The 26,841-nt window shown below is 37.5% G+C and overlaps 3 protein-coding genes across 3 annotated transcripts in view; all 3 read right to left on the minus strand.

The window, feature by feature from the left end:
- Positions 1–323: 323 nt before the first annotated feature.
- Positions 324–2,867, minus strand: LOC145670217 (uncharacterized). The gene has a single exon (XM_081738595.1). It carries the CDS (start codon positions 2,865–2,867, stop codon positions 324–326), a length of 2,544 nt encoding a protein of 847 aa, XP_081594721.1.
- A 276-nt stretch (positions 2,868–3,143) lies between these two features.
- LOC145670218 (uncharacterized) lies at positions 3,144–5,579 on the minus strand. Its single transcript, XM_081738596.1, has one exon. The coding sequence runs from the start codon at positions 5,577–5,579 to the stop codon at positions 3,144–3,146; it is 2,436 nt and encodes an 811-aa protein (XP_081594722.1).
- A 2,503-nt stretch (positions 5,580–8,082) lies between these two features.
- The window catches only part of LOC145670539 (uncharacterized), a 35,042-nt gene continuing 16,283 nt past the window's right edge, over positions 8,083–26,841 (minus strand). The window contains exon 2 of the mRNA XM_081739339.1: positions 8,083–13,329. Within this exon, the coding sequence (XP_081595465.1) occupies positions 11,883–13,329 (1,447 nt within the window). The 3' untranslated portion in view covers positions 8,083–11,882. The remainder of the gene's footprint in view (positions 13,330–26,841) is intronic.

Genomic DNA, 26,841 nt, shown 5'->3' on the forward strand with positions numbered 1-26,841 from the left:
TTCGCACTTTTGGGAAGTATAGCGCATGAAAATGTTTGAAGAAAACCTCATTCTGGATGCAATGCTGCTGTTAGAAATCAAAAGATTTACACTTTAGAGGAATGAAAGCCTTTTTATTCCCAGCTATTCACTTTTATTTCCACAAAAACGTAACACCAGAAAATAGCTTCCACAAGCTCCATGCGGCCACACTTTTTTTTAGTTCTTCTTCTTCTTCTTCTAGCAGCTGAACAGCAAACAAGGCACAATGTTGCCAGCTCCTATTCCCAACATCCTCCCACCTTGAGTCACGTAAGGGAACTAGTGACTCAACCATCCCATCATTAAAACTGTGGATTACAATACGTAAAAAGAGACAATCTTTTGGGAGGTTTCACAGCTCTTCCAGTTCTAGTAGTGATAATTTGAGATTCTTTTTCATCTTCACATTGATCAGTTCCACTTCTCGGTTCTCGTACCATCAGTCTTCTCTTAAGTACATTCTGTTCAACAGTTTCTTCTGACCTGATTTCCAAGGAGAAGATACGTTGAAGAGGTCTCACCATCATCCCCGCGCCGGTCTTTAGTCTCACCAGACGAACTTTTCCATCACGGCCAGGTATAAGTTCCACAACACGTGCTAGGGGCCATTTCAACCGCTTTAAGTTGTCGTTTCCCACTAGAACAACCTCTCCTATTTCTATCTTCTTACAATTCACTCTGGTTCTCCAATGTTGAACCAACTGTCCCAAATATTCCTTTCGAAACCTACTGCGTAAAATCTTCCGTATATCCTGAATGTATTTCAATCTTCTTCGTAGACTCCCCGCTTCTATGACATCAATATCACTTACTCCAATTTCGGCATTCTGTTGTAGGAACATTAGAGGAGTTAAAGGCACAAAATCAGAACTTTCTTCAGAAACGTATGTCAAAGGACGGGAATTTATAACTGCTTCACAATCACAAAGAATTGTGTTAAATTCTTCATAAGTCAGGGAAGCTCTTCCAAGTACTCTTCTCAACAACTGTTTCATTCGTCTAATCAGACGCTCCCACCAGCCGCCCCACCAAGGTGATGTGGGAGGAATAAATTTCCATTTGATACGCTTCGTAGTGGTGTACGCTTCTATCTTCTCCCACTCGAGTTTGTCTAATAAGCTCTCTGCACCGACAAAATTGGTACCATTATCACAGTAGATTACTGATGGACGTCCTCTTCTAGCGACGAATCTCCGCAACGCTTGAAGGAAATCGGCCGTTGACAATCCAGATACTAATTCTAGATGTACCGCTCTATACACTGCACATGTGAAGATACAAATCCATGCTTTCTTGCCATCTCTTAGTATTACTGGACCCGCCATATCCAATCCTGTGACTTCAAAGATTGCTGATTCCTTAACTCTATCTTCTGGTAAGGCCACGGGATAGGTCTCCATCTTCTTGGCGTTGTATCTTCTACAGACGACACACCTTCTAACAACGGAACGAACGCCTTGCCTTCCTCTTATAATCCAGTACCTTTCTCTGAGAAGACTGATCAGACCCTGCACTCCAACGTGACAAGATTCTACATGTTTGTCATGAATCAACCGCTTGACCACAGGATGTGCGTTTGGTAATACAACAGGATGCCGAAACACTTCTGAATCTGAAAGCTCTACAATTTTCGTCTTCAGCCTAATGATCTGATCTTTGTCTTCAAATGGGCATAGTGACTTTAACTTTAGGTCTTCTACTCCGTCGAATGACTCTTTCTGAACGAGTTTAAGGACTGTTTTCTCAGCAGCTGTCACTTCTTCTACCGATAATTCTCCTTGTCTTCTCTTCTTTCCATTACGACAATTGAAGATGAATCTCTTGATCCAACCAACCATGCGGATTATCTGTTCATATTTTGAAAAACGGCGGTAGTACCAATCACGGTTTTCTTCTTTGGCATTAATTATTACAGATACAATGTTTTTTCTTCTTTCTTCCAAGATTATTTCTTCTTGATAAGTGTACTTCTGCTCCGGCCACTCTTCTATTGGTCGTCTTAACCAGTCTGGACCCTCCCACCATTTTGACGCAACTAACTGTTCAGGTGAACACCCTCGTGAGGGCAGATCAGCTGGATTCATGGTTCCTGGAACAAATCTCCAACACTCGTTGCCTGAATTGCTTAATCTTCTTATTTCTTGTGTTCGATTCCATACAAAGGTATTCCATGGCATATCCCGCTTAATCCATGCTAAAACGGTGGTAGAATCTGTCCAGAAATAAATTGGTACATCCTCAACATCCAATATTTCTCTCACTGTAGTAGCTAACCTTGCACCAATTGTAGCTGCCAGTAATTCCAGTCGAGGAATGGTTAACTTCTTCATCGGAGCAACCCTGCATTTCGCCTGTATCAATTGCGCCTTCACTTGTCCTTTTTCTTCAGTTCTGAGAAAGACAGCCGTAGCATACGATCTCTCACTAGCATCGCAGAATGCATGTAGGCTCCAATTCTTGCAATCTCCAGCAGCCCATCTTGGAAAGACAAGTCTCTTTAAATGAGGCAACTCTTTGATCCATTGTAGGAATTTCTTCTCAACTTCCTTTGGTACCGCTTCGTCCCAATTTACCTTCGATAACCATACTTGTTGTAAAAGAATTTTCGGGCTTAACGTTACTGGACACGTGACACCAATAGGATCAAATATTCTGTTAGCAAATGACAAAATTATTCTCTTCGTGACAACCGCAGGTTTTGTACCCTCAAAACATTCTGGTCGTAATTCCAACACATCTGAAACAGTTTCCCATTGTAGGCCAAGTACAGGAACTCTATTCTCTTCTAGTGTGTTTTCTAAAGAGGTATGCTCCCACCCTCGAAGTTCGAATTTCGCTTCTGCCATTAAGTTCGTGGCTTCTTCTCTAAGCTGACGAAGCTCATCTTCATTTTTGACACTAGTGACACAATTATCTACATAAAAACTATTCAATAACTTCAAAATGACTTCCTTAGCATAACTACTCTGACCCTCATTACACTTTTGTAGTGCTCGCCTAAGATGATGCTCTATTACGGCTCCCAACAGGAAAGGACTGCAACTCACGCCAAACACTACTCTTTTGTGACGATATATTTTTATACCACCTTCTTCATTTATCCAAAGAAATCGTAAATAGTCTCAGTCACTCTTACATAGGGAAATTTGTAGAAACGCCTTCTTTATGTCAGACACAACTCCCAACTTGTTCAATCTAAAACGTGTCAGAATCGCTGGAATAATTTCTATCAAATTGATTCCTTTCTCTAAACACTGATTTAAAGATGGATGATTTTTCTCTCTCGCTGAGGCATCAAATACTGGACGGATCTTCGTCGTACTACTGGTCATCTTAACGACATGACGATGAGGTAAGTAGTAGCCTTTCTTCTCTATCTCTTCCGCAGGAACTTCCTCTACGATGTCTTCATCTTCCCACTCTTTCAGAACCTTCTCGTACATTTCGTAGTAGTTTTCAGCCTTCAATCTAGCAACTACATTCTTCAGTCTTCTTTTACAGGTATCTATGTTGTTGGGGAGAGGTGGATGTTCCATTAGCCAAGGCATTTTTACTTCATACCTCCCGTCAGCGTTAATGGTCGTTGTCTGGTTAAAATATTCCATTACTTCCTGTTGCGCTTCCATTTTCGTTTTCTTTTCCGCTGGATCGGTTATGCCTAAAACATCCAGTTTCCACAAGTCTGAAACAGGTGTTGATTTGCAAAACATCGTTGTGACTTGCATTGTAGAAAACCTAACAGAATCCTTCCTGTTTATTTTTCCCATTAAAATCCAGCCGAGCAATGTCTCCATAGCAATCAGGCCAACTTTCAAAGCAATTCTCTTACCTGTGAAAAGTTTACCGGCGATGTCCGCTCCTATTAAAATTGCGATTGGGCCAGATTGATTATCGGATATTTCTATACCCATTTCCCGTAGCTCCGACAACCAAGGACCATCTATGATTGATGTAACACTATTACAAATAACATCCTGATTCAGTGCTTCAAAATTACATGCATAATCACCATTGAGGTTGGTTAGCCTAACTCGAAAACAGTCATGTTCACATGGTTCTGAAAATACACCTCCAAAAAGAGCGTGCGCTACAGTTTCTTTTCGTAATACTTCATAGTTCATTTCCTGCGCTAAGCTAGTACAGATATAAGATCGCTGTGAACCAGTGTCTATAATCGCCCTGACGTCCTTTTCTGAATCCCGCCCTCTCACTTTTACTACCAATGTTTGTAAAAATGTTTCGGAATGTTCATTGTTTGTCAGTGTGTTTTCGATAACATGCTTCACATGAGTCTGTTTATCACCGTTACTTGACGCATTCTTAGATTTATTTCTGCCACTACACATAACACTAACGTGACGCCCCTTGCATGCACTACAAGTCAACTTAGCATAACATTTTGAACTCTTGTGCGAATTCTTAAGGCACCGAAAGCAGCATCCCTTTCCCTTCAAAATGTTTATTTTTTCCTCGTATGTCCAATTACAGGCTTTTACACAGTTTTCACTTGCGTGCGATTGATCACAAAAAATGCACTTTGCACTATTTTTACAATTAACTAATTCAGCGGCAGTTGGTACAAAATCGGAACGATTACTGCGTTCTTTCCTTTTCTTTCCCACATTACTGGTGTCTTGTATATCAAACCCGGACACAGCAAGAGCTATTCTTTCTTCGTTTTCTACTTCTTTCCGCAAAAATGACATAAAGTCTTCCAAACGTTTTTCTAAAGTTGCGTCTGCACTGTTTGTACTGTCCCTCTGCCACATACGCAATAGTTCAGCAGGTAAGCATGACTCCACAAGGGGATACAGCATGGCAGCACATTTATCTGTTGTGACACCTAAAGTACTTAAAGCGCGAAGTTGCGATTCCAACTTGTCATACAGGTCTATCAATTCTAGGTTACCATTGTTACTTAGATTATGAAACACTAGCTTTAAAAGTTCACGAACATATACCTCTACTAACATATCGTCACGTCGAAAACGCGCTTTCAAACCCTGAATAACCTTCGGGTAGTTATCTTCACACAGGGGAAAACTTTCTACGAATTGACGTGCACGTGTGTTCGGTACAATAGCTTGAATGAGATATTGGAATTTGTCTACATTAGGAATCCGTTTATCTTCGTCTATGCGCACAAACTGTGACCAAAATGGAAGCCAGTTTTTCAAATTACCATCAAATTTCTTAATTTCCACTTCTGGAAGTTTAAGGTTTCTTTCACTACTCGTGCTACCACTACTCTCGTTCGTTTTACACGCATGCAACGCAGCCTCAACCTTGTTTTTAATTTGGTAGAATTTTAAAGAATACTTATCTGCTTGCTCCGTTTCTTCTAGTAGCTCTTTCTCGCTCCAATTATCTTCTATTGCTGATGTCATTATCTTCTCATCTATCTCCTTCATTTTCATGTATTTCTCTTCTAACACTTGAAATGTACCACTAATATCACTTTCGTTTTTAAGTTCTGCACTACACAGTTCCGAACAGTTCGTATGCAACCTAGTGAATGCTGTTCTCAAGATTTTACGCAGTTTTTTCATTTCCTCCATAGTCTATTGTGTCCTGTTACAGTCGCCAGATGTTAGAAATCAAAAGATTTACACTTTAGAGGAATGAAAACCTTTTTATTTCCAGCTATTCACTTTTATTTCCACAAAAACGTAACACCAGAAAATAGCTTCCACAAGCTCCATGCGGCCACACTTATTTTTAGTTCTTCTTCTTCTTCTTCTAGCAGCTGAATAGCAAACAAGGCACAATGTTGCCAGCTCCTACTCCCAACAGCTGCTTTTGAATTTAGCTGGGATGAATGTGAGAGTAAGTGTTAGGTTATTAGACGTGTGATCCCCATGCACGCAGTGACGAAGTTGAATATAGGTTGATTCTGAGAATTTTGCCCCCAGACCTCGTCGGGGGTTTCGCCTCCAGGGCCCATCTTGTTTCCAACATCTAGTCATACTTTTCTGGCATTCACCAACAGAACTAAACTCTAGTCAAATATATTTGATTAATGGTGGTGACATTTTGAAACGCCAATGCTAAACAATCTATGGACCATAAGGTAGAACCATATTAAAAATGGTGTTGATCAATTTAGTATTGTGTTTTTTTTGTGATGCGTGCACAGAAGTGACATTGGAATCAACTGTAATGAGCCTCCGCTCGCTCCAGCTGAGAATGTTCCAATCAAGCCCTGAAATGAGCTCAAGTAATGCACGATTCAATATATAAAACAAACTGAACAAGTTACTGATGCTTGTCAATCATAATGTTTAATATATCTGATAATATATCCATATCGAGAACTTGTGATGAGATAATTTTTATGTATTGAAGCGTCCTTGCATCTTCATTGTCATAACGAATCCTCCACAAGTTTGAAATAATTTTGAGAAGCAAGAACTTTTCTTCAATTTTATTACTCTTCAGTTGTAAAATGAATAAGTACACTTTTTCCTCGTAAATTGCAAAATCAAAGCATATTGCCCACGCGTTTGTTTATACCAATCATATAATCTGTTATATAATTTAGGCGCGAATATAAGGAATAGACCCATTTCCTTTTATGATGTAAAACACTATGCTTTTGATGAAATAATGTCGAAATAACATTATTGTAGCCACTGCACACACCGAACTAATTGGTTTTCTTTCAATTTTCTGCTTCATATTGCGAATTCTTATTTTTGCCAAGAATTCAGTGCTTTGGCCCCACTGTGCGTCATGATAAATCCGATTGGGTAGATAAAAGGAAAAAAAAACGTTTTGAACTAAGCAAACTCATCGCTGTTAAATACCGAACACGACTTTGATTCTTTCTGATTTTAAAAATGCTCCTGCATCTGTGGCGTATTTAAGGGGTTTCCGGGCTTAACCCCCCTCCCGAAATCTTACTTATTATAGTAAAGTATATGAAATATCTTGCAGAATTTTCACATTTTCAGGCAAAGCCCCACCCGAAAGTTAGCAAAGCCCCTGAAACAAAATCGTAAATACGCCACTGTCCTGCATACACTATAAGTCATTATTCGGGACCTTGTATACCACATGTTATTAAGAAATCATCTATAATAAACCCTTTAAGTAATAAGTAAAAACCTTTGACTTATTTAAAATTTTAGATTGCGAGCGAAGCGAGCAAGACAATTTTTAAGAAATCTGCGTATTTCATTGATAACCGACAGCAATATTGATCTAATAGGGCGCCAATACTTTCTGGGGGCGACTCGTATTTTACTCATGTCCAACACCACTTTTTCTTTCTCCTCGCTCGTTCGGCGCCCCCTTGCTATCAGCGCCCGGGGTGGGCGCCCCGCTGGCCCCCCCCTTAGCTACGGCTCTGCCTGTTAGTAGGATGTTCTTTGTATTCTTAATGGTGTTTACCTTGGAGAGAAATTTGTTGTAATGAGCAGGATTGTTCAAATCGGCGTCTCTTCTTGAAAATGAAGATTTGTTTATGCAAACACAGATAGCAAGAAATGAGTAAGAGTGACTTGGAAAACGTGATCCCACGCCAGAGAAGTGTGCCAAATCAGGTGCTCCATATTCTGCGTTTAATGTGGTGATTTACAGAAGAATGCTGCTCAAAAGTGCGGTGAACAGAAAAGCACCTTTATACTACCATAATATGCAAAGTATTAAAAACAATTTTACGGACTGTGCCGTAAATATGGCTGTTTACTGGTGAGTGAAACATTTCTGAAAATATCGGTAAGGAACAGTGGAATGCCGTTTCTCAACCAATCCTCTACACAGAAAAACCACCGCAAGACCATAGAGGCGGATTGTTTGTATTATTAAAATAAACGGGGCAGCAGAGCACACAATGATCTCGTACGAGATTGTGAAAGTATTTGAGCAGAGGTAAGTCTGTCCAAACACAAGCTTCGTCGGGTGTTTCTGCAGACCATATAAGAACATTCCTCAAAGTTTACTTGAAACATAAAAATAATAGCTTAGATTATGTCATCTCTATTTTTCCGACAGAATGCGTCATCTCATATAAAGAGTTCCTTCTCTCAGACAGCGAGTTCCCCGTTCCCTATCTCACTCCCAACGCCAGAAGCCAGCAATGCAACTCAAAAAAAAAGTTTGTACCTGACTGAAGGAAAGCCGCTTTGGGTAAAATTTGTAAAATACAACAGGTGTTACAGTGGACACTTTTACTAGATGGAACAATAGACGAGGCACTGGATTGTTTCGCTCATGTTTTTAATGCAACAATAAATATTTTGTACTGTTCAAAAAGGAAAGACAATGAAATTTAAAACAAGGCACGGCGAACAGAATCGCCACACATTACGAAATAAAAAAAAAAAAAAAAAGCTTTGGGAACTGTGGTATGCATTTCCAAATGAATACATATCTTAAAAGAATTTCTGATATATGACTTAATATAAAAAAGCTATTGAGATGCAGCAAATACCTAGACTAAATTAAAAAAAAAAATCAGACACCAGCATTAACAACACTAAACAATTTTAGTATCTTATCAGATCTAGGTCTAAAACTTTTAGCATACCTCTTGTAAAATACAATGATGTATTAGGTGCACAAGTTGAGGGGAGAACAGAAAATTTTAATGAATTCTTTTGTAATAAATTCTCAACTACATAATCAACGTACTTCCCTGTTTAATGCGTTTACTGGTCCATTATACCTCATTTATTTATTACTCTTCCAGAGGATGAATTACTCTTATTTTCTCTCCGGTCTGAGAGCCTCTGACCAGGACAAAATAAACTGACCTTTCTGCGTTCGACATTATATATTATTTCTTTTCCACTTTCGCTCATTTTTAATAGATGTTTCAGGAAAACCTGTTTTCCCTGTTCTTAGAAAACAGCCCGTTTACCTCCCGCTTCTAAATGTGGATTAGAAAGTTATTGTCATCCTAAAGCAATACCTCGATACTCTGAAACATATCCTCTGCGAGAAAATTACCAAAGACATTACTTTTCGTTCAGTACAATCTCAAAGTTGGTAGTGGAGGGTGGACGGCCACTCTGCCGACTAGGGAGCCAAAAGTGATTTTTTTTTCTTGTTTCGCCTTTACATAAAAATGTAAATAAAAGTTTCATTATTTTTCAGCAGGTGTTTCGTTTTTAACTGCCCTAACATCAAAAATAATACAAGAAGACCATATCTGTCCGAGTTAGTATTAGAACTAATAAATGAAAACCTGAAAGCTACTCCTAAAATATCAACTTTGCAAAAAAATTGCTAGTGTGCTTGGCACAATACAGAAAACATAGTACAGATGATGAACCAGTCTAACCAATCCGAGAAGATATTTGCTACATCTAAGGGTAAAGGGAAAACAACAGAACTCGCCTTGAATGTACTGATTGTGGAAAAAAATGTGTTCAAAAAGCAGTCAACAATTACCACTACTTGCAATACATGCCAGCAATCTCAGAAAGAGGACAGTGACGTGGATGTTGATTAACTTTGAACCTGCCTTGAGTCTACATATTGTGGAAAAACATATCCGAAAAGCACTCAATCATTACTGCTTCCTGCAATAAATATCAGCATTATCACAACAAGCTCAGTGACATGGATGTTGATTAGGTTAGATGCTGTTTTTCTGTGTTATGTTTACTGTGTTCACTCATATTTAGCAGTGTTGTAATTTAGTTTAAACGCATACTTTTGGTCAACAATGATTTGTCTTTACTAAACCTAAATGCTTTAAAACATACATTTTGCATCATGCACAATGTTGAAAAATGTGAATAATCGATCACAGCCGAATTGCCGTCGTCGCGAGCGGAAACGTGAATTGGCAGTACGTGAGATTGATAGGAGATATTGAACGAATTTATCGCACTTTTGACAACTAAGATGTTTAGAATTGGTATATTTTTTCACGTGTGTAACTTGAATATAACTTTTTATGTACAAACATGAATTTTCAGTAACTAGTTTCACATATCTTACAATGTCTTTCCACTAACAAAATATTGACTTCATGTAAAGGCTTTTCACAACTATGCACAGCCATCTTTTAACTTTATGAAATAGCATGTTTCCACAAAATTGAACTTCGATTATACCATTCTTCATAGTCCTGACACGAGCAGTTCCTCCCCATGTGTATTAATATATCTGTTGCGAAATATAAACTTTAATTAAGTCCTTTCTACACACTTAGAACGCTTTAGTTTGTTCCTTAGTATTTAATTATATTTTTTTCTCCTGTGTGTATAACATGTGCATTGCAAAACGTGAGCTCCATATAAATCTTCTTTTCACCTGTGTGATTTCATATGTGTGAGAGTTTCATTTGTGTATTAAAATGTCCTGCCAAACTCTAACATAGACCAAATACTTTTCCACAATCGTCGTATGTGTGAAGTTTTCCACTTGTGTATATTAAAATTTGTCTTGCCAAGCTTGAACGCGAATCAAGTGACGCACTAGAATCAGAAGTTGCTAACTCATTATTGCTAGATTTTACAGGACCGCGCTTTAAATTTTATAGAAATATGTTGAAATACCGATATATTAGTACAATGGTCTAAAATTTTGTATGCTGGATCGTTTTCCTAGGTGTGACGTTGTCTTACAGTACCAGATAAAAATTAAAACCTGATTTAACAACTTTTCTTATAAAAGAGTGAAAAGTTGGTAAGTCAGTATACTCAACAACTTCTGAGCACACAATAAAAAAATAGGTAAGGAATACGAAACATAAGTACAAACTTTATTTTTAACAACCCACATGCACAATCACCATCCCGCGCTTCAGAAACGACTGTGAGTGAGAAGGAATAGAACATACTGTGTGACGAACTTTTGGTACACACCCTCTTTCCGAACATACAGCACGAATTCCGGTGAAGTCATTAACACTTTGGATAAGAGTGCCATTAATGTCGCTTTGAAATCAAAGACGTCAACAACTGGAGTGCAACGATTTTAACCTAAAGTTTGTCTGATCAGTTTAACCGATTTGGAAGGGACGAAGACTTGATTTTTTGATCGCTTCTTATCTTCAATTTGTGCAGTTTCTGTGAGTGAGCATGAAGGAATATCCTGGAGACGGGTAATATAAATACATGCGATGAAAACGGAACTCCGCAACCATGTATCGGCCAGCAAGATGCAGCCAAAATTCAGATGGTCCAGCAAGTCCTATAGTTGGAATAGACATGGAACATGTTTTTCCGCTGGATCTACACTTGTAGCTGATGAGGAAGTTGCACCCTCATTATCGGTGTCCGTAACTTCCTTACATATAAGAAGTCTCAGGAAGGGGTATATTTGGAGATTTTATCTTTGGATAAACTTTCATTTATGAAATCGTCACTCGAATCTTCCTGAGCGTCAGTAATCTTTTCACTATGCAGCAATCCCTGTGGCGGCAAAGCAGAAGGGCCGTTCGTAAGGTACATGTGGAACCAATTTCCCGTAACATCTGCCGCAAACTACGGACTTAAAACAACTTGTCTTCCAAAACTCACATTCCATTACAAAGGGCAGGGCTGGACATTTCAATTGCTTAATGTGGTCTGATTTCTTGAACATTTACTTCTATTGTAGACGTCTTTATGAGGGTATTTATAGAGCACTTAACATTCCTTCCAAAAACTGACTTAACAATTTGTGAGTGTGTCAAATTCTTTTCTATATACTATGCCTACTTACATGTCTTCCGAAATCTTATTGAACACCCTACGCTTGTCTTTGGTTATTGAACTATGTGCTTCAACATGCGATTTGCCAAATGTGAACTGAGCCAAACTTAAACGTCGATTAAACGCCCAACCACAGTCTTGCCATTAGTGATGTTTTCCTCCTGTATGCATTATCATGTGTCCAGCCAAAACTGAACGTCGATTAAATCCTTACCACACTCTTGGCATGTGTAACTTTTTTCTTGCGTGGATTAAAATGTGTCTAGCCAAAGTTGAACGTCGATTAAATGCCTTACCGCACTCTTGGCAAGTGTGAGCTTTCTCTCCTGAGTGGATTAAGATGTGTGCAGCCAAATTTGAACGTCGATTAAATACCTTACCACACTCGTGGCAAATATGAACTTTTTCTCCTGTGTGGAGTACCATGTGCCTAGCCAAATTTGAACGTAAAGTAAATCCCCTACCACATTCTTGGCACTTGTGACTTTTCTCTTCTGAGTGGATTAACATGTGTCTAGTTAAACTTGAACGTCGAATAAATGACTTACCACACTCTTTGCATGTGTGATAATTTTCTCCTGTATGGATTGACATGTGTGTAGCCAAACATGAACGTCGATTAAATTTCCTACCACACTCTTCGCATGTGTAACTTTTTTCACCTGTGTGGATAAAAATGTGTGTAACCAAAGTTGAACGTAGATTAAATGCCTTACCACACTCTTGGCATGTGTAAGGTTTCTCTCCTGAGTGGATTAAGATGTGTGTAGCCAAAGTTGAACGCAAACTAAATCCCTTACCACACTCCTGGCACTTGTGACTTTTCTCTTCTGAGTGTATTAACATGTGTCTAGTCAAACTTGAACATCGAATAAATGACTTACCACACTCTTTGCATGTGTGATAATTTTCTCCTGTATGGATTGACATGTGTGTAGCTAAGCACGAACGTCTATTAAATACCTTACCACACTCGTGACATGTGTAACTTTTTTCTCTTGTGTGGATTACCATGTGTCTAGCCAAATCTGAACGTAAACTAAATCCCTTACAACACTCTTGGCACTTGTGACTTTTCTCTTCTGAGTGGATTAACATGTGTCTAGTCAAACTTGAACGTCGAATAAATGACTTACCACACTCTTTGCATGTGTGATAATTTTCTCCTGTATGGATTGACATGTGTGTAGCCAGACATGAACGTCGATTAAATTTCCTACCACACTCTTGGCATGTGTAACTTTTTTCTCCCGTGTGGATTAAAATGTGTCTAGCCAAAGTTGAACGTCGATTAAATGTCTTACCACACTCTTGGCATGTGTGTAGTTTTCCACCTGTATGAATTAACATGTGCGTAGCCAAACTTGAAAATACACTAAATTCCATTCCACATTCTCCGCAAATGTGAGATTTTTCACCTATATGTACTAACTTACCGCTTGACGATGTTGAACTTTGACTAAAGGGTTTTTCACTCTTTTGGTACGTATAACGCTTTTCACTTTCGTCTGGCAGCATATGTCTTGACAAACGTGATCGATGAAATCCTTTGCCAAACTGCATCGAAGTATGTGATTCCACATCTGAATGAGAAATTGCTTCCTTTAATGTAATAAACGTATTCTTTTCTCCGTGGAAATCTAATACGTTATAGCACCTGTAACAAATCCAACAAACAAGAAAATGTGAATGGAGATAATGGTTAAGTAGCAACAAATAAAATATAATTATTTGCTATATTTCATACGAAGATTATGCTTTGTTTGTTTTATTACATAAATTATTGTAGAAATATGAAATGGAGTACCACAGAGAAGTCTCCATATCTCTCTATTCTCAAAATAAGAGGATGTAGTTTGTTTCACGATATCAAATTGAACATCATTTATATCGTGGGGATCATAAGTCTTTGACCAAGTAATGGTGCCTGCTTTGAAACAAATGCACAGTATGAGAATTAAATCTCTCTTATCTGTAGTTTCGTGTGGAGAAAAAACAAACTTGCGATCCAAAAATTTAAGAGCAAATCAACTCATTAGTATAAAAAGTACCGAAGATCATTCACTTATACCATCATAGGAGGAACTTGAAGGGCTTTTGGAAACGAAGAAGAAAAATATCATACAACATTCCAAGCTGAGGCAGAGAAACTTAACGTAAGCAGACTAAAGACGAATCGTTTACAGCGTAGTGATCGTGGTTCAGTGGTCTAGGCGATTGACCAGTAATCTGGAGGTTCTTCGATCGAATACACTTCGAGCAATTTTTTTTTTGCTTTAGAAATTTTGATGGCGATTGATCGGAGATAACACACGCTTTATTAAGTTCAAATATTTGAGTACTCGTTAGTTTCATCACTTGAACTATCAATTTTTCAGGAATAATACTACCAATAATAACAATTATCTCGAAGAATTAAAAACTCATTATCGATCAGGTCATACCATTACAAGCAGAAACGTGATATTAGGCAAAAAAAAAAGATTTCGGTTTAGTGTAATGTTGCCCATAAAAAGACGACTTTCTCATCTCGATTCTAAAAGAAACAAAACAAAATAGGGATGAGATTTAACATTTTAATTCTAGACGGGACAAGGTCAACTCACACTATCGTCATGCTTTGGAGATGAGAACCGAAACGTGACGAAAAGTATCGTAAATATTTCTCGTCTTATCTCGATTCTCGAAATTGTGCTTCTTTAAGCAACAATTGCTCTGTAGACTGAATCTTATATATTATTTGTTACTTTGTATTTCAGAGTTCACTGAATTATGGTCTGTGTATATATATTGTTGTAGCAAAGCTTTCATAATTACATCTGCAAACTCCACAACTTAGTTTATTACAAGCTTTAATGTTCAATTATATTCATTTCTTTTTATTACAGTTAATTTTCCGAAAACGTACAGTAGAATATTTTCTACACGAAATATTAGCGAAAAGTTTTCGTTTAAATTTGAGTAGCTGTGTAAGTGTCTCAGGAAGGTACGGAACACCATCCACGAATTCCTATGTTTAAGTAAGTTTTGCCAAGTTTTAGGGCGACTTAGAAACTTTTAATATCATTATTATGATTATTATTATTATTGTTATTACTGAAGTGTTGTAAATTCAATGGTACAACCTGTTCCACCCTGCTCTTGCTTAGTGGGCATTGTTCTGAACAAACAACGTGTTCATAAGTTTTCTCCGTGTTCTGCCTCTTGCCACTTTCTTTATTCCAATATTTCTTTCATTCTCATCATCGACGTCTTCTGTAGGTTAGCCGGCATAGCCATTACTTAAAAACAAATTTTCTTACGGCTCTTGTCAGTTCAGAATCCCTACTTTCTGCACGAAATTAGCCTCGAAACGTTCCGTTATAACATTTAATTAGTTGTAGGAAAACTTTCCGTTATAGCATTTAGCTAGTTGTAGGGAAACTTTCCCTTATTTCATTTAGCTAGTTGTAGGAACGTATGGAGAGGGTATGTGCTGTTGGTTTTGACACTTCTTTCCAATCTCGACTATTTTGTAACTTCTTGCTTACGCTACGGGCGATTTTTCAGACTTTAATACAATGTGTCCTCATACGGAATTTGTTATTTATAGTATTATTATTATTATTATTATTGTTATTACTGAATATTTGAGACCTCAAAATTACGTCCTACTGCAATGCTAATAAACATACTGATGTTACGAAAATGAAAATAAATTCTTTTGACCCTATATAAGAATGAATTGAGTTATGAGAGATACTTTGCAAAGAAAAGATAGGAAAAAGGTGTCAGCTACTCGATAATGTGAAAATCGAACCTTCGGATGCATTAACAGAAGCTAAGTAGGATTTGTCTTCACAATACCCTTTAGAAGAAACACCCTTCCATTGGGTAAAAGCCATTGGACTATGTATGCATTATATTGATATCTCAAAATATAAAAAAAGAATAATTATTATTTATCAATTTTTCTTGAACGAATATATGGAACGTGTTGTAAATGCCGAACGAAAACACTGTTATTATTTCTAGTAAGAGTGGAAGAACACTTAGTAACAATTACGCAATGACGTTTCAGGCAAATTTATGGCTCATACTAGGACTGAAGAATGACCCGTTTGTATTCATGAATTGTTTGCGAAACAAGCGAAGTTTTCAGACAATAGAAATCGAGATTGTAGACTGTGAAGTCATGTAATTACTTTTTCAAGAAAGTCGTTTCAACACTAACTTCTAAGAACGAGAGAAGTTGACATTTCTTCATTTTATTATACACCAGAAATATGAGAATTCTAAATTATATTTTTTCTGAATATCCTCGGAGAATCGAACCGCGGACCCCTAACACACTAAGCGAATATTCGAGCCACTACCCTAAGACCGCTCTTTTAAGTAAGAGTCAAGAATCACTCGTCTATATAGGAAATTGCAAACGTTTACGATTCCAATGTTTTTTTAACCATGAATTACTGATTTTGGTCATAATAAAATAGTGCAGTCCAGAGAATTCAAGATTGAATTTTAAAAAGACGGAAAGTATCTCTGTAACTTACCTCTATTAAATTTGGTTATTCTCGTTTTACAGGTAATTTAAATACCCTTGAACGACAGGGACACGAACAAAGATTCATCGAGGACATTTTATATTTCAAAGGCTTTCCCATCGGGAATCGAAAGTAAGACCCCGCCTACTAAACAATCTGATGGGTAGGGTGCCTGGTTTGTTCCCAAGGTAAGTAAGATTGAGACGGACAACATAGTGCTCGTGGGTTTTCTCGGGACACTTCCAATTCCTCATTTCACCAATTCGTCCATCATAATTCACTTGCTTCAATCATAGTCTTCCTTAACCTAACAGGTATAATCGTTGGACATTAAGCGATTTCATTTTCAAGCTGTTAACCCAAACCAATCCGAATCGAAAACCCGTTGTATTTTCTATTGCTCATTAACGTTTTCTCACAAAACAATATGTAGAAAAAGTCATGGCCAATCGTAATTGCATTCAGAAATGAAACAACACACTAGACATACCTTAACCTAAAATCTAACCATTACATATCGTTTGGTACTTTCCAAAATCTGTACGGGTATTCTGAAAAGTGCCACAATTGGAGTCAGTCATTGAGTCAGTGGATAAGTCGATCGTTAGTCAACAGCACGCGACCCACTGCGACCCAGCACCACCATGACTCACTACGACCCATCACTCACCATGATCCGGAAGTATGTATCTTCTGCACACGAATCTACATATATGACAGATTTAATTCTCATATTCTGCATTTGTTTCAAAGCAGTCGCCATTAACTGGTCAAAGACTTATGTCCGTCACGATAAATACGATATCAGAGTTAACTCAAGTACATAGAAAAAAATATATATATTTTGCTATATGGAATAAACATTTCATTATTATAGGTGAAAATAGAGAGCCGTTGTCATTAACATTATTTATATATCGTTACTTTTTGTGTCAGAAAATTTAAAAGTAAGAAGAGCATTTTGCAATTGCAGCTACAAGAAACTGTCACTATGATTACAAAGAAACAAAGGTATGATATAACAACTTTTAAAATTTTGCACAAGATACGTGATTTCAATAAGTATACCAATTTTTAGTTGCGTTCTTATATAGTCTGATACCTTGAGATAGTAAAATTTGCGTATATTGATATGTAGCAACGTAGCTACATCTGATACATTCTAGTAAAATAAATACATTTGAGAAGCATAGAGTTTTTAATTTATTGTAATCTTTATGTACTTATTTGAAATACATGATATAATGGTTCCAGAATTTCACGTTAAAGTAATATGGACAACCATTAGCACCTTCGTTACTCTTAGATTATTACTAGTGATTTTATATTTGTGCTCTCAACATAGAATTTATCATAACCTACTGTAATGCTCTCCGCAGAAATCGAAATATACAGGGTTTGTATGATAAGTAATGAGACCAGGTCTGGAAACATTGTTTTATTGATCTGATCTGTACAGGGACTTAAAAGCTTTCGAAGTACTCTCCTCTTGCGTCGATGCACTTCTGCAATCGATGTTTCCACGCTGCAAACGCCCCCTGGAAGTCAGCAGCCGGCATGTCCTTTAGAAATGTGGTCACGGCTGCTTGGATGGCTGTGACGTCTGCAAAACGGGTTCCTTTCAAGCGTGGCTTCAGCTTCGGGAAGAGGAAGAAGTCGGCCGGGCTCACATCTGGGCTGTAGGGTGGTTGTGGAAGGACTTCCACCCCAATCCGGGTCAAAAAGGAGGTCACTAAGAAGGCGGTGTGGGCAGGGGCATTGTCGTGATGCAACTTCCACCGGCTAGCGATCGCCGGTCTTTTCCGCTTGACGCTCCTGTGCAGTCTCTCAAGGACTTGTTTGTAGAAGGCGGCGTTGACGGCTTGTCCTTGGGGTACAAACTCCTTGTGGACCACCCCCACATTGTCAAAAAAAACAATCAACATTGTTTTCACCTTTGACTTCGACATTCTGACCTTCTTGGGGCGCGGGGACGCAGGAGTGTGCCACTCCGCGCTTTGACGTTTCGTTTCAGGGTCGTACTGGAACACCCACGACTCGTCACCTGTTATGACGTCATCTTCAAAGTTAGGGTCACTGTTCATGAGGTTCAACAGTTCCTGACAACAATCAACACGTCGTTGCTTTTGTTCGTCAGTCAACACTCGCGGCACCAGTTTCGCACAGATTTTTCTCATTCCCAATTGTTCCGTCACAATCTTGTGCACTGTTGTGTGGTTCATATCGAGTTCATCAGCAATCAATCTCAACGATAATCGACGGTCTGAGTTCAGGAGATCCCTCACTTTTGTCACAGTTTCGTCCGTAGTCACTGTTGTCGGGCGTCCAGCCCTCTCCAGATCCTCAACGCTTTCCCGGCCGTTCCGGAACGCACTGTGCCAACGAAACACCTGGGCTTTGGATAGGGCTTCCTCTTTGTAGGCCTCCGTGATGAGAGAAAGCGTCTGAGTAGCCGTTTTCCCCAGGCGAACGCAAAATTTGATCGCATAACGCTGTTCGATGGAACCCTCCATGTTTGTTGATTTTCCGCCGTGACAAGAATGTTCACAAGGGCTTTGTCCAAGGCTTGTCCGCGCTCCACTAAGGCTCGGAGCCAACTGACGCGCGGTGCGTTGCTTTGCTCGGACCCCCCCCTACATCCTCCATCACCGACAAACCCGCTCCAGCGACACACGCGCCGCGGCGCGGCGAGTCTCATTACTTATCATACAGACCTTGTATACTAGGTTTGGAATCCTGCTATTACAGGATTTTTGCAAACACTCCCCCACGAGTGTTATTAGCATCGTGAAACACTGTAAACATTGTTTTTACGTTAAAAGTAAAAAAAAAGCAGGCGAAGATAAATGCTACACTCTGAATACCGAAAAACTGAAGAAATATTTTTTGCATCACATTAGAAAATACAGGGAGCTGAACTGTTTGAAATATACAATTTAATATGTTGAGCGTGTTCATTTAAGTGGCATTTTATTACGTTACGTTCATTCAAATGGGTATCATAAAGACGGGAAGAGGATTAAAATTGTACGTCAAATATTATAATCTGGGTGTTCTCTCTTGATACAGAAAGGACAGCTGGCACACTAGCTTTTTTACTTTTAAAAAAGTCGTGTACAGCAGAGTTCTCGGAAATAAACATTCAAGGGAGAGAAGACGAACAATCTGCATACAATTCCTCAGTACAAAAAATTTGACAGCAACCTAATCTGGTATTAGCTACAGAAATAGCTGAAACGATTGAAATTAAATTTTACCTGGCTTCAATTGGCCAGGCATGTATCTCATTTAGAAAACTTTTTATATTTTATAACGTTAGTGTCACTAGAATGAAGATCCTACGAGTAAGAGAACAGATTTAAATTTTTCGCTAAAAGTGGTGAGTGGATTATGCTTAGCAGGTGTCTTTACGCTATTAGAGTGAGCAAGTGATCTACGACTTACGAGATGAAAACGGGCAAATTCCGCAGATTTCATAATACATAAATTAACCATATGATATAAAATTAATAGGCAATGTAGAGAACTTCATCACGCATTACCTGATGCACTTAAGTGATCACAATTTTGCTAGCATAAAAGAATTATAGAAAAACTACGTTTACAAGGGGATATTGTAAAATTAAGCTGTAAATTTCAAATCAACTTATAGACTTCTTTAGATGTTTTATCAATAGCTACTTCAAAATCGCAATAGGCTTGTAGTATACGACTTAAAAATATATTTGCTGGGAAACAAAGTATTTTTATCCTTTCTCTTTCAAAAAACGCCTTTATCTATTCCGAACTTCTTCTACTTATATGGAAAAGTATATCTACGTACTTCTTGGGAAAAATGTCGAAGAATCACTTTTTCTTCCCCCGTAATTCACATTAATATTTCCTGCTTCATTCCCGCGATACTAAAATACAATACGAACGGAAGAACACTTACGGACACTCTTCACGAAGTATATCTACGTACTTTTAATGGAGGAATAAAATCACGTAATACTATATGTCTAATGTTGTACTGAACACTGGACACTTGTGAACACTTACAACGTAAAAACTACAAAATAATGATAAAAATAATAATAGTTAACATTTGAAATAAATTTTCAAGAAAATCTTTTTTCCGATTTTACCATCGCATTTCGAAGAAAGGATACATTTTATTTATACTATTTCAGACAAAATGTATTTTCTTCGCATAACTGCGTCTTGAAACTAGTCCACATCCCATTAAAGTACGATCAAGATCCTGCACAAATTCTGAACTAGGGACAATAAACATAAGCTTGGTCCTGGTTGTATTTACTGTACCATCTGTGAAAGTTAAAAGTTGAAGTTAAGCATTGGTTTTCTGCACATTTCTTTGCACAGGTAGCACCCTCGTGAACAGATATTTGTTTCGCTGGTTACAACGAAGTACAACGTATTGAGCAGACGTTCGCGAAATTGTGAATGAAGGCAGAAAGAGTCAATTAATTGCAACAAACGTGACATTCATTTTGAAGTTTTCATAGTAATTTTCACTGTGTAATTTTAGCAGCAAATATTAAAAGCTTAAAAAGTAAAATATATACTTTACTTTAAACCTTAGTATACATTCAAGAATATACAAAACTCATTCACCCAGGAATTAATTAAACCAAAGTCCCACATCTCATAAATTTAACTTCTCAACTGGATATCATCCTACACTAAACCATGCCAACTTGGATTATTATAGCCCATTCTTAGAGTATTTTATTGTATAATATTATTTCATCGCTTTTGACACACCAACCTCTCACAAGTTTTACAGTTCACATGCATATTACTGACGCAAGCGACGTGATCCGCCTATGGTAGACATATCGATTTCATTATTTGTGTAAAAATATGTGATGTCTTCCTACTGTAAATGTTAACTATATATATAGCACGTAAACTTTCTTTCGTTCATTTCACGCTAAGTTATTCAAAATTTAACGTCTTTTTGCTGATTATTAAGCATTTTTAACCCTTTCAGCGCTGACTTATAAAATTCTGCAGGTAGATAGAATCACCAATATATACAAAACAGGCCGAACATGCACAGATGTGCAGGTTAATTTTTCCGAAAGCTAATAGTTAAAAAAATTTAAATCATGTTTATGAGGATTAGTAGGTCAAACTAGATTAAGCAAACCATTATTTTTCCTTTCTATTTTTTGAGATAAAAGAGATGATCATCCTTTTCTCAATCTGGTCTTTCTGTAGAATTGTTCACAGTTCAGATGAGATTTAGTAAAGCCGGTCAACAGATATTTTCTCCTTCCTGATCGATTGCAAGTAAAACTGTAGCTGCGTGATGCGTCTATTCTAACAACTAAACTTATTCCACTGATTAGAGCAACAACCAGCAGCTACAAAAATTATTATACATCCAAATACACTTGGACATCACCAGACGGGAAAACACATAATCAAATTGATCACGTTTTAGTAGATAAAAGAAGGCAATCTAGCATAATTGATGCCTGGTCGTTTAGAGGGGCTGATTGCGACACCGACCACTACCTAATAGCAGCGATAATACGAGAGAGGTTATCGTTGAATGAAGGTAATATTCATTGCCCGAAAACGGAGAGATTCAATTTAAAGAAATTAGAAGAGAGCCAGGTAAGAGCAAAATACCAGATTGAAGTTTCGAATAGATTCTCGGATTTAGAAGATTCGGAGTGCGCTAGTGTTGAGGATACCTGGATTGAAATTAGATAGCATTAAAATTTCAGCAGAAGAAAAATTGGAACACGCGGAAATACGTAGGAACAAACCATGATTCGACCAGAAATGCATAAAACTAACAAAGAAGAGAAAACAGGCAAAATTACGCTGGCTACAAAATCCGAATGAAATAACTACACAAAATTTCGCAGATGTCAGGCGGGAAACTTCCAAACATTTAGAACAAAGAAACGGGATTTTCTGAAAGCTAAAATTAAGGAACTTGAAGATAATAGTAAAAATAAAAACATCCGGGACATATATAAGGGAATCAACGAATTTAAGAAAGGCTATCAACCTCGTGCTTATATATTAAAGAAATCTGACGGTACACTTTTCACTGACACGAATAGCATCTTAAATAGATGGAAAGATTTTTTGACGATTTGCTTAACACGCAACCGAAAACTAGTGTGCGTGGAGAAAAGGAGAACACACCGCAGAACCGTATATTCCAGAACCCAACCGAATAGAAGTAGAAACTGCTATAAAGAAATTAAAGAAACACAAATCTCCGGGTATAGATGAAATTCCGGCTGAGTTAATTTTAGCTGGAGGCGAAAAATTGTGGAACAAGATACACAAATTCATTCTCCTTTCCTGGAACAAGGAAGAATTGCCACAAGAGTGGAAAGAATCAATCATTGTTCCAATTCACAAGAAAGGCGACAAAACTGACTGTAATAATTATCGAGGCATCTCTCTTCTGTCAACATCCTATAAAATTCTTTCAAATATTCTATTAGCAAAACTGACCCCATATGCTGATGAAATTATTGGAGATTATCAATGCGGATTTAGACGGAATCGATCAACTATCGACCAAAAATTTAACATTCGCCAAATACTCGAAAAAAAGTGGGATTACAATACCCCGGTACATCAACTATTTATTGATTTTAGAAAGGCGTACGACTCGGTTAGGAGAGAAACATTATACAACGTTCTTACAGAACTTGGAATACCGAGAAAGCTAATTAGATTAATTAAGATATGTTTAAATGAATCCCAAAGTAAAGTCCGGGTAGAAAAATTTTTGTCCACGAGCTTTCACGTCGAAAATGGCCTGAAACAAGGAGATGCGTTGTCGCAATTATTATTTAACTTCGTTCTGTAATACGCTATAAGGAAAAACAAAGATAGCAACCAGGGCCTAGAATTGAACGGTATTCACCAGGTTATGGCATATGCTGATGACGTAAATTTAATAGGTGATGATAGGAGAACAAAGAAAGAAATGCAGAGATCTTATTAAACGCTTGCAGGGATATGGGTTTAGAAGTAAATGCAGATAAAACTAAATACATGGAAGTGCGTCGGAACCGGAATACAGCAAACTATGGATGCGTTAAAATATTAAATAATACTTTTGAAAAAGTGGATAGTTTCAAATACCTAGGATCAATATTAACAGAGGAAAATCATATCCACGGTGAAATTAAATGTCGAATAAAAGCAGGGAATTCGTGTTACTATTCGGTTCAAAATCTCTTGTCGTCGCGAATTCTGTCGAGAAATTTGAAGCTTAAAATATACAAAACGGTAATCATGCCTGTTGTTTTGTATGGCTGCGAAACATGGTCACTTACTCTGAGGGAAGAACAAGGACTGAAAGTATTTGAGAACAGGATCCTGAGACGAATATTCGGACCCAAGAGGAACGGGAATGGGCAATGGCCCTGCATAACGAGCAAACTTCATAACGAGGAACTATATAATTTATATGGTTTACCCAACATTGTTAGGGTCGTCAAGTCTAGGAGGCTTAGGTGGGCGGGTCATGTAGCTAGAATGGAAGAAAGTAGAAACGCTTTCAAAGTCTTGACTGGAAGACCAATCGGAAAACGACCATTAGGAAGACCTAGGCGCAGATGGGAGGACAATATTAAGATGGATCTCGCAGAGATTGGAATACAAAGTAGAAACTGGATGCAGTTAGCTAAGGATAGAAGTCAGTGGAGAGCTTTTGTGAACGCGGCGTTGAACCTCCGGGTTCCATAGGCCATAGAGTTAGTTAGTTAGTTAGTTTATTATACATCCAAAGCAAATTTCTCCGGCAAAGTGATATTACTGGTAATAACCTTTAGAATTTTACAAACTAGTAAACTTTGGGGACACACATATCAACTGAAGTCTGCTGAACCGGACGAAACTTTGATTTTTGATGCACTAACGTATATATCATTATATACCAAAAAATTGAGTCAAACGGGAATCAAACTCGTGAACTTAAGGTTTTGTTGTAAGTCTTGGGTTTTTCCAGAGAGCTAATATCTTGAGCTTTTATTTATATGCTAGTTAGTAGTGGGAAAGAAGCGGGATAATATTGCATACAAATGGAGAAAAGAAATACAGAAGTGCTTAAAAATCTCTCAGAAATATTACTTTTACACCAAGACAACTATAACGAACAACTTCAAAAAGTTACAAAATTCGTAAAATATTTGCGTTTATGAACAACTGATACGGTGGTAGCGGAATGTGTGAAATAACCAACGTGAATGTCGGAATTGTAAGATCTTGTAGTGGTTAAATCATACATCATTGGATGGAAAACGAACAAAATAACAGCATTGCTTAGTACTAAAGTAATATTTCATATCAGGATAAAGGTTAAAATTCATGGCAGTGAAAAAGAATGTGTGAAGACGGCACATTTTTTATTAACCATTCACATAACTTCTGCCAAACATCTGTTACATAGGTACAACTTTTTTATGCACGACTAAATGTTTCAACCTGGTGGGGTGTATTAAACATGTTATACAATACCCAAATTAAACAAATGAATATCGTTTCACAGTGTGAATCTAAGACTTCCAAAACATGCGAATTCAATACTCAAACTTGATGTAGTACATCTGTAACAATTTGTTCCATATAGTAAGAAGATCAAAGAAAGAATCTGTTCCTTGGACGCTGGATCTATCTCAAAAACCTATTACTAGTTATCCGTTACTCTTTCACCTCTATAGAGATAAATGTTGACAAAATATTTAATTTGAAGCATTTCTAATTTGAATAGAAAGTTAAGAAAGGAGGAGGAAGGTATCGTTGGGACGCTGATCCGATCACAGAAGAGCTGCTCGACATCTTATACACTTTTTCTCTATGAAAATTAAATAGCAGGATTACTAATCACTTACTAAACAACAGCTGTTACATACCTGTTACCATTTTAGTTTTGTAGCGATAAATGTTGAAACCGGAGACGGATAATTTTAACCACGTCCAGTTTGAATTAAATTTCAACGGAAAAAATAAACATACTATTTGAATGAAGAATCGATTACAGAAAACTACTACGTGATAATTTTAGCATTCTACGTTTACGAAAATAAGTATTGAAATTGGATGTAATAGTAAATTTGGAATACTTCCGTATTTGACGGTGCCGTAAACAGTCATTTTATATTGTATACAGACGCTCAGTCGCTTGCAGGAAACTAATTCTGGTTATCTGCTTGTTCTATGGCAACGAAAGTTGAAAACTATATCGAATCGGATGTAACAGTAAATTTGAAAACCGTTCGTTTTTGGGAGAGCTCTGTGGTAATCACGATATGTATAATTTAAAGATTGAAATGTTTCCATAAAGCCGCACTTCGCTGTCTGTTACCTTCTCAGTTCTGTAGGGATAAATGCTGAAATCAGAAATGGTTAATTTAAATCGCTCCACCTTGAATAGAGCTTAGTGGAAAATGTGGAACCTTATCATAGAACGCTCAGCTGATTGTAAAAACGCACCTCCATAACTCTTATCGCGACTGTCATATAGAAATAATTATTGAAACCTAAATTAATATTGAATTTGAGGCATTTCTTCTTTTGGTAGAGTGTTGTAGTCATTTCATGTTCGAAGCTCAATTGTTTTTGAAAGACGTCTCCTTGCTATGTTTCCGTACTCTGGCGATAAAATTTAAGATTGGAAATGGCTAGTATAACCTGGTTTGGTTTGATTAAGATTTCAACACAGAAGATGGAACCTATGCTTGTGATGCATCATCTCATGCAAAAAGTCGCTTCCTGATAGCTTTTGCAGTGTTCTTTCTACGGAGATCAATTTTGAAACCAGTACTACTAGTAATATCCAGGACAGTAGCGATATGTTGTTTTGAGACGCTGAAGTCTTGGCAGCAAACCGCTTCCACTTTCCTGTTACCGCCTTCGTTCTACAGCAATAAACGATGAAACCGGTACTAAAACTGGCAGCAATACAGAATCTGGAAAAGAGCTCATTTTTGCAGAGGGTTTACCCAGTCATTATGTGTGGTTTATAGACACAGGATCATTTGGAAGAATCACTTCTAGTTTTGGTTTATCGTTCCGGTCTACGGTTTCATTAGCTAAGTCTGAAATTAATGGCTAGTCTGAAGAAAATTCGGTTTGAGTATATGGTTAACCGAGGAAATTGAATCTACTGGAGGGACGCTGAAATATTTATAAGAAACAGCATCATGAAAGCATTTACCGTTTATTATACACAAAAATTACTTTTGAGATTGGATGCAATAGTAAATCTGCAACATGTTCGTTTTCGAAAGGTACATTGGATAGTAGTGAAATTGTGTTAAGACGCTGAATCGTTTGCAAACAAATTATTCTCGCTATATTACAATATTCATTGTACAGCGATAAACGTTAAAATTCGAAATGATTAACTTGAACCAATTCAGGCTTGAATAGAGTTAAATAAGAAGGAACCTATTCTTTGGAAACTGAACAAATTGCAAGAAACGTTTCTCTATGTTGTCTAACCATTTTGCTCTGATACTCGTTGACAGACGCATGGACGAGCAATTTCGTTCTAGAAGACTGCCGTCACACACAGCATAGTTTCAGTCTATAAACCTTTGTTTGTATTCATGTACATTATGAACAATAGCACACAACTGAGATTTATGTATATA

This window comes from Thermobia domestica, chromosome 14, assembly GCF_964235325.1.
Source record: "Thermobia domestica chromosome 14, izTheDome1.hap1.1, whole genome shotgun sequence".
NCBI classification, from domain to species: Eukaryota; Metazoa; Arthropoda; class Insecta; order Zygentoma; family Lepismatidae; genus Thermobia; species Thermobia domestica.

Bases quoted from the DNA above. Each gene is read 5' to 3' on its own strand.
- LOC145670217 (XM_081738595.1), bottom strand. From the start codon at position 2,867: ATGGCAGAAGCGAAATTCGAACTTCGAGGGTGGGAGCATACCTCTTTA.
- LOC145670218 (XM_081738596.1), bottom strand. From the start codon at position 5,579: ATGGAGGAAATGAAAAAACTGCGTAAAATCTTGAGAACAGCATTCACT.